Raw genomic sequence first — 9329 nt, 5'->3', positions numbered from 1 at the left:
TGCCTTTGCCTTACTTTGGTTGCTGCAGATTGTACCACCTATGCTTTTGAAAATTGAAGTTCTGACATTGTTTTCTTTATAGGAAATGTCAAGCCTTTTGAACATTCTGCAATGAGTCCTCTCTCTTCAATCTTGCTTGCTGATGGGGAAAGTCTGCCCATTCCGATGGAAAAGGTGTGTTGTCCACTATGATCAGGACTTATCAGGTCAACCAAAAACATGGGGTTCACAAAACATAAATGTTATCTGGATCATGAACGTATCACATTGAGATGTGTTTTGGGTGATTATGTAAGCGGAACCCCCAGTAAGTTGATCAGTGGAAATAATTCATCTGCTGTACAGGTTCCCATCCTGACAAATAAATTCCTATTACGGGATGGTGTGTTCTCATTGAGAAACTCTATCACAAGGATGCAACTTAAATTGAGATTCATGGCAATGGATCAACATGATCTTAGAAAATTTGCATCAAGGTAAGAATATATTATTAATTATTTAATTCTTTCCATTCAAATAAACTTAAGCTTCAGATAATCTTTGGTCCATATTGTGGGAGCATAGAAACATTGATTAGAATTCAAGAGCTATGCTTAGTCCTGAGGAAATGACAACCCATCTATACTAGAGAGTTTGGAAAGCATATTGACTCAAGATACATGTCTGAGATTGTTGACGGGAAGTAGCGGACAAGCATTTCTCAATTGAACATGTACTTCGACAAATAGACAAACCATGGCATGGCCTAGACATGCGTAAACTATGTACAAGAAGCTTGCTTCGGAAGAAGTAAAATTTTTACTTAATCCTCAAAATGTAATTGGTGAGTGTAAACGAAGTTGAAGATCAATAACCAAACCTCTTCACCTGTTGGAAATCAGGAGCATCAAGCTGGACAAGAATTGGCCCCTCACAGAAACCACATTGGTGTTTTTGTTTTTTTGTCAAAGATTAAATATGACAAGCACGTTATTGGTGCAAATCTCAATTTGTGGATTTTTAAAAGAGTCCTGCTGGAGTAACATTAAAATTGACATCATTTCACACATTGCTGATGTGTTTTGTATCTCGACGACAAACATCTATGGCTCTATACACATCCACATCAGCGATGTGTGAAACAATGTGAATTTTAATGTCACTCCATTTTCCTTTTTGAATACTACCCCCCTCCATCAACCACACACCACAAACCATTTGATTTTGGATGATATTCCAACAAAATTGGGTAAGAAGATCCAATCCATTTGACACAGAAGATGTTGCCAAAGAAATTAGGTCAATCCATTAAGCATTGGATCTGTAACATTGAACATGTTTCCTCCAAAACGCCTTGAAATCTGTTGCATTACCGTCTACGGCAAGTAAAGGTCTTAGGCCACAGATCCTAAGCAATAACAACGTTGACTATGTCTTATTAGTACCAACACATGTGAAATGTTCATATAGTGCTCCTCCGGGTCTCCTGAACTGCCAATTTGTGGGCTCCATCAACAATTCTCTTCCCATAAAACCAGCCTTATTGTATTGGTTCATCTTGAAAGTGCTATCTTTTCCGATTAGGATCAATGTGATTCTTTTTTTTTTTTTTTTTTTTGAAAAATTGCATAATAACCCTACTGTAGGGACTTCTTTCAAAATCCCCTCTCACTTTTGCAAGGTATCTTGACGGTCCAGTTGGTAAACTTTTCTTTCTTAATCCACAGTCACCTCATCCAACTCCAATCTTAATCACAATGTAATGTTTGACCTGAATGGTTGTTTTGCCATAATTGTAGATGCATTTGGGTTAATTTGGAAATATCTATTTTGTGTCAAATTCAAATTAAAAACCTATTTAGTAACGTGTTTGAAAAACAAAAATAATCTAAATGGTTGAGATGGACAATTTAATCATCAATTACAGTGTTTGAATCATCGATCTTTATATATATATATATGGGTCAGGTTCAAGGGCCATATGAGAAAACATATGTAAAAACTTTCGTTTTTACTAAAATTTTAAAATATGGGTTAGAAATTTTGGATTGAGCTGATTTTTTGTGAGGATGATCTCTATGATGGGAAGATCATCAAAAAAAAAAAAAAAATCAGCCCAATCTTAAACTTCTAACCCCATTAAAAGTGATTTAGAATGTGGACCGTCGATTTTTTTATCAATTTTTATCACTAATTTGTAAATCACTTTTGATGGATTTAGAAGTTTCTAATTGAGCTGATTTTTTGTGAGGATGATCTTTTCATCATAGTGACCATCCTTGCAAAAAATCAGCTCAATCCAAAACCTCTAACTCTTATTTTGAAAAGCGAAAGTTTTTTCATATGTTTTCTCATATGGCCCTTGAACCGCCCCCCCTATATATATATATGGTCAGGTTCAAGGGACATATGAGAAAACATATGTAAAAACAATGTAATATTAATAAAATTTTAAAATATGGGATAGAAATTTCGGATTGAGCTGATTTTTTGTGAGGATGATCTCTTGATGGGAAGATCATCTGAAAAAAAAATAAAAAAATCAGCCCAATCTGAAACTTCTAACCCCATTAAAAGTGATTTAGAATGTAGATCGTCGATTTTTTGCCCATTTTTGTCAATAATTTGTAAATCACTTTTGATGGATTTAGAAGTTTCTGATTGAGCTGATTTTTTGCGAGGATGATCTCCTCACCATAGAGATCATCCTCACAAAAAATCAGCCTATTCCAAATATTTTTGCCCATATAAGACAAAACATGTTGTAGCTTTATGAGTAGCTTTATGTGTATACGGATCCTAATCCATATATATATATATATATATATATATATATATATATATGGGAGCGGTTCTGCAGCCCTAAAGTTTGCCAAGTTTGGTGCCAAACATTTTTTGTAAATCACTTTTGATGGGGTTAGAAGTTTTGGAATAGGCTGATTTTTGGTGAGGATGATCTCCTCATCATAGAGATCATCCTCACAAAAAATTAGCTCATTCCAAAACTTCTAACCCATATTTTGAAAAATATTTGGCATCGAACTTGGCAAACTTTAGGGCTGTTGAACTGTCCCCTATATATATATATATATGGGGGCGGTTCAAGGGCCATATGTAAAAACATATGAAAAAACAATGGTTTTTCAAAATATGGGTTAGACATTTTGGATTGAGCTGATTTTTTGCAGGGATGGTCACTATGATAAGAAGATCATCCTCACAAAAAATCAACTCAATCAGAAACTTCTAAATCCATCAAAAGTGATTTACAAATTTTTGACAAAAATAGGCAAAAAATTGATGATCCGCATTCTAAATCACTTTTAATGAGGTTAGAAGTTTCAGATTGGGCTGATTTTTTTTCGGATGATCTTCCCATCATAGAGATCATTCTCACAAAAAATCAGCTCAATCTGAAATTTCTAACCCATATTTTAAAAATTTATTAATGTTACATTGTTTTTACATATGTTTTCGTATATGTCCCTTGAACCTGACCCTCTATATATATATGAGGACGGTTCAGCAGCCCTAAAGTTTGTCAAGTTTGGTGCCAAACATTTTTCAAAATATGGGTTAGAAGCTTTGGAATGAGCTAATTTTTTGTGAGGATGATCTCTATGATGAGGAGATCATCCTCACCAAAAATTAGCTTATTCCAAAACTTTTAATCCCATAAAAAATGATTTACAAAAATTGGACGGTCCAGAATTCTTCTAATTATAAACTAGGGTTAGAAGTTTCAAAATGAGTTGATTTTTTGTGAGGATGATCTCTCACCGTAGAGATTATCCTCACAAAAAATCAGCCTATTCCAAAACTTCTAACCCTATCAAAAGTGATTTACAAAAAATGTTTGGCACCAAACTTGGCAAACTTTAGGGCTGCCGAAGTGCTCCTATGTATATATATATATATAGGGAAATGTTTAACACCCTAAGCTTTACCCTACACTTTTACAAACGTGTTTTGTCTACATGGGTTAAAAGTTTCGGAATGGGCTGATTTTTGGTGAGGATGATCTCTATAATTAGAAGATCATCATCACCAAAAATCAGCCTATTCGGAATTTTTAGCCCTATGTTTACAAGTTGAAAAATTGTGGACCGTCCATTTTTTGTAAACCATTTTTGATGGGGTTAGAAGTTTTGGAATGAGCTGATTTTTGGTGAGGATGATCTCCTCACCATAGAGATCATCCTCACCAAACATCAGCCCATTCCAAAACTTTTAACCCATGTAGGACAAAACACGTTTGTTAAAGTGTAGGGTAAAGCTTAGGGTGGGGAACGGGACCCACATATATATTGTCAAGATCGATGATTCAAACACTGTAATTGATGATTAAATTGTCCATCTCAACGATTTAGATTATTTTTGTTTTTCAAACACATTACTAGATAGGTTTTTTTAGAATACATATATATAATAATAACAAAACGAAATCACGGATTAAGTGTTACAACTAAATCTTTAAAATTATAAGTACATTGTTCTTTATTCCCTAAGCATTGTTACAAATCAACGAAATAAATCAAATATTATACATAAATGTTCAAAATTATACCATTCTCAAGTCATCATTCATTACAAATGATTTGCAATTACAATTGAAAATTTTAGGTAAGTTAAAAAAAAAAAAGGTGAGAAAAGCATATTTAAGGAAGAGGAGTGTGAGTGGGAATTGAGATAATAAAAGAGGCCCATAAGTTGGATGGCCAGACTAGACTCCTGCACCTAGGGTTCCATGACTTCCACTTCATTTAGAAAACTACTTTAGGTACGAATCAACTCATCCATCTGTCCTCCACTACTATATGAGGTGTTATGGTGATATTAAACCCGAACAGACTACCATCGTTGACCTTGACCCCTTTGTACTTTTTCTAGCCTAAATGCGTTGACAATTGAATTTCTAAAGGATGAGATGACATAATGGGAGGGTGAGAACCTATCTTGTGGTATTTGTTACAGGTTTATAGGGTGGCTCCCCAATAGGAAAATCATATTTGTAGGTATATATGTTAATCTAAATTTAATGATCACAACAGTTCCCTCTTTATATATTCTCTTTTTGATGCTTTTTAATCTACCATCTGTTGATCCTTTAATCATGTTTGATTCTTACACTAATCTCCCTCTCCATTACTGTTGCTCGAACTCCTAATCCATGTTGTTACGTATATGAATATATTTTAACAATCAAATCAGCTAAAATCTCAATAGATTCTATTTGAAATAATGTAAATTAAACATATTAATATCTTTTGATGCTTAATTATCTTGGAATCTTTGATTATAGCACGTACTGACCTGTCTACATCAGATATAAAATTAATGACGCTCTGATAGATAAAATTTTCTTTCGTGAGATTCATGTAATGTTAGGCTACATTCATCTTTGATTCTTATGTGAGACTCTTAATTAAACTTAAATTAGTTTACATAATGTCATATTTATTATATGAACTCAACAATCATGATGCACAGAGAAGACTTGTTACGTTTTGAAAAATACATCTACCTACTTTGCATTCAGAATTTAATTTCCTTCAACCATCCCTAGAGATACAATTATCTGATTTGCATTCCTCTACTCGAACAAACAAATGTATGTTCTTGTAGCTCAAAAGAATATATACTTTATATGAGAATCATTCATACACTATTATTGCATATCCAATGCGATTATTTTCCTGGTCCACTTACCATGATGGAACTTGATTTCTATCAAATAGATTATCATTAGTGGGAACGAGAAACATGAGGTAGGTCGTAACGTCAGTGCCACAACAAGTAGAGACTAGGGATGGTTACTTTAACCGTCCACACTACTTGACCAAAGATTTTTTATTTATTTTTATTAGCTACCAAAGGAATGGCAAATTTTAACCTATTTGAGATCTAATCAAACAAAACCCATCATTCCATCTCAATATCCCATACAACCTTCTTTCGCCATGAACAACGTCGTAGTAGTGGAAGTAGAGAGAAGCCCTCACAAACACTGTAATTTCTTATCTTCAATCTCTTTTTACTATCAAAAGATTTGTGTCTATTTCTTAATCACATGTGCTGTTATCTTTATTCTCTTTCAAATCCAAGCTTTAACAACTCCATTTCCTCCCTCCTCTCCCCAACCTCCTCCTTCATGGTCTTTCTTACAACAATGGGAGAAATTATTTAACAATAACCAATACCTGAATTACACACAAGAGCTCAATTCCATAATCGCTAAACTACGCGACTCAGTCACGTTTCTCCCTCTTAAAGATCTAAGATACACCGCTACCGCCTTACAAGGTCACACATGGTTCATGAGCTCGATGTACGACAAACAAGAGCAAGGCGAGGTTCAATACCAACACTTCCCTTCGGAGGCATCTAAAGGGAGACTATTGTGCATCATGGGCCACGACATGCACGACGGATCATGGAACTCCTATGCCTTGGCATGGCCCAACGCGCTCCCACACAACTCTACGTTGTTACGTGGACTAACCTTTGTGTCTTACAACCATTATAACTATGACAACATATGGCACGGGCTATCAGCGGTGGTGCCATTCATTGCGTGGCATAGGAAGATGGGGTGCCCAATGCCCACTCGGTGGATTTTATACCATTGGGGTGAGCTGAGGACCAAGATGGCTACTTGGCTTCGACACTTGATGGAGGCTACTTTTGGTGGAGAGCTTAATATTGAAACATTCGATGGGATTAGTGGACCGGCTTGTTTCGAAGAGGCAGTTGTGATGAGGCACAATGAAGGTGGGATGTCAAGGGAAAGGAGGTTAGAAGTGTATGATCTGTTGAGGTGTAAGGCTAGGGTGTATTGTAATGTGAGCTTGGAGGGTAGGGGTGCGGAGGTTAATGAGAGGGGAGTGCCTGTTATTGGGATGACAATGCTCATGAGGACTGGAGCAAGATCATTCAAGAATGATTCTGAGGTGATTAAGAGCTTTGAGAGGGAGTGCTTGAAGGTTGATGGGTGTAGAGTAAAGGTTGCTTACTCTAATAATCTCAGCTTTTGTGAGCAGGTAATTAGTGATTTTCCTTCTCTTAAATCACAGTTTGATTGGGTCCAACCCAAAGTCTGAAATTTTTTTTGCAAAGTCTATCTAGGATTTCACATAATCCCAGATCGACCAATCACTGAACTGTTTGCATTGAGGATATCCCCAATTTACAAAACTACCTTGATTCGGCTTCGTGTTATTGGTCATCTGGGATTCTGTGAAATCTCGAATTGACTTTCTTGTACACAAAAATCTCTCCAAGAGTTTCAATATCTCCAGCCCCGGGACGTGGTCTCATTTGCTCCATCAGGACATGGTCCCATTGGGACTAGTCCTATCCCAAATGGTGTGGGGATGCCCTTCATCAAAGGTTAACCTTATTGAATGGTTATAACCATTTGGATCTATATATTCTTTTGGAAGGTAAATTAGAATAAGCAATTGTTGACTGATTTGATGGCTGTGATCATCTAAATCAGATTGATTTTTGAAATAAGAGATCAATGGGGCTGCATCCATTTAATGATCTGTGCATAAATCGCCCAATTTTTCAGGTGAAAAATCAGGTTGTGCCCCTTGAACTCGATCTCTAATGAGACACCTAAACATACATATATAGTAATCAGAGAAGAGGAATTAAGGAAATGAAACAAAGAGAGTGCTACAAACGATTCCACTTATGGTCTAGAGCCTCAACACATGGTTCATAGGTTTATAGTCTAGTGTTTTCCAAATAAAAATCAGATTGATTTTTGGTTCATAGGTTCAGGATTGTGTGGACTAGCATTTATGGTATCAAACTGTCAATGGGGCCACAACAATTGCATTGGTTGTGCTCTTCAGCTCTTGTGATCATTTGATTAATTAGAATTGGAAGGACTATAAACCATCACAAAGCCCATCCATAGCGTCAAAATATAAGGCCCAATCAAGTTTTCTTCTATGCCCCATCCAAGATACTAATTTTACAGGTTGATAATTGGGCCCCTGGCATGTGGAATGACAATCTTGATGAAATGGAGTGCATTTATAGATACATCGTCATCATCATCATATATGTTTATGTCCACTTCACTAGCTCAATTCAGGCTAAATGCATGAATTCATCAATTTTTGACATGGATGGTGATGATGGATTTCAGGTGAGTTTGATGAGTTCTACAGACATCCTGGTGTCTCCACATGGGGCCCAATTAACAAACCTGTTCCTTATGGATAGAAACAGTAGTGTGATGGAGTTCTTCCCCAAAGGATGGTTAAAACTAGCTGGTGTAGGTCAGTTTGTATTCCACTGGCTGGCAAGTTGGTCTGGGATGAGACATCAAGGTGCATGGAGAGACCCAAATGGTGACGAATGCCCGTACCCCGAAGATGATCGACGTTGCTTCTCCATTTACAAGGATGGCATGATTGGCTACAATGAGACCTACTTCGGTGAGTGGTCCCGAAATGTCCTCAATGAGGTCAAGATAAACAAGATGGAAGAAGCCTCAATGAGCCCTGAAATCAAGAAGCAGCTCAAAATTTCAAGAAGTAGTTGTGCTTGTAACTAACAAAATTGTTGGTTTTGCATTATATATATGTAATCATGTAAGTAAGATGGTTTTATGAGTACCACCATGTGAGATTTGGACAGTTTCTCCACAAAGTCTCTATTTATGAGAGGCTCAGAACAATTTTCCTTCCAAAAAGTATTATTCTAGTTTTAAGGAGTACAGGATAGGAAGCAATAATTGTTAAGAAAACAGGGGCAATTGAATGAAGAAAACAAATCGAGAGAAAGAAAACAAGATACAATCACACACAGAACCACTGAGATTTTACATGGTTCCCTTAAGATTGAGGTACGTCCACTGATTCCAGTACGTAGAGAAATCTCGTAATTACATATTACATCTTTTCACCGAAAAGTGAAATATATATATATACCCCACTAAAACCTAAGTAGGGTTTGACATAATGCTAGTGAATTTACGAAAATATGTTAAAAGATGAACAATACTCTTTTTTGACTAGTACCATCATACTCCACAAACAATAACAATAATAAGCTGTATTGTAATATACTAAATCATATCTTAAGATCACTTCAAAAAATTAATAGATTAGGATTATATTTGGTTATATCTCGATTACGATTTATTTGATTTTCTATATAAATCTTAATAGGATTCGTGTAATTAATTATCAAACAAAATAAATTCTGATCCAATTTCTTCTTTATGATATCAGAGTTTTAATCTTTGATCAAACTTCACCTTATTGATTATTCAGATGGCATCCCAACAACCTTTGTTTCAATTACACTCTTCCATATGGGCATTTTATCAA

At 35.7% G+C, this 9329-nt stretch overlaps 1 protein-coding gene across 1 annotated transcript; it reads left to right on the top strand.

The window, feature by feature from the left end:
- The first annotated feature begins 5631 nt into the window (after positions 1 to 5631).
- Positions 5632 to 8672, top strand: LOC147409466 (uncharacterized). The gene is made up of 2 exons (XM_086429250.1): positions 5632 to 7019; positions 8141 to 8672. Exons 1-2 carry the CDS (start codon positions 5940 to 5942, stop codon positions 8549 to 8551), a joined length of 1491 nt encoding a protein of 496 aa, XP_086285376.1. The 5' UTR covers positions 5632 to 5939; the 3' UTR covers positions 8552 to 8672.
- The last annotated feature ends 657 nt before the right edge of the window (positions 8673 to 9329 follow it).

Source organism: Akebia trifoliata, chromosome 2, assembly GCF_017979445.1.
Source record: "Akebia trifoliata isolate Shusen 1 chromosome 2, ASM1797944v1, whole genome shotgun sequence".
Classification (NCBI taxonomy): domain Eukaryota; kingdom Viridiplantae; phylum Streptophyta; class Magnoliopsida; order Ranunculales; family Lardizabalaceae; genus Akebia; species Akebia trifoliata.
Note: the sequence above shows the minus strand (reverse complement) of the source record. Positions and strands in the feature narration are given on the sequence as shown.

Coding starts and splice junctions, on each gene's coding strand:
- LOC147409466 (XM_086429250.1), top strand. CDS start 5,940: ATGAACAACGTCGTAGTAGTGGAAGTAGAGAGAAGCCCTCACAAACAC. Junction 7,020..8,140: donor ATCTCAGCTTTTGTGAGCAG/GTAATTAGTGAT, acceptor GATGGATTTCAG/GTGAGTTTGATGAGTTCTAC.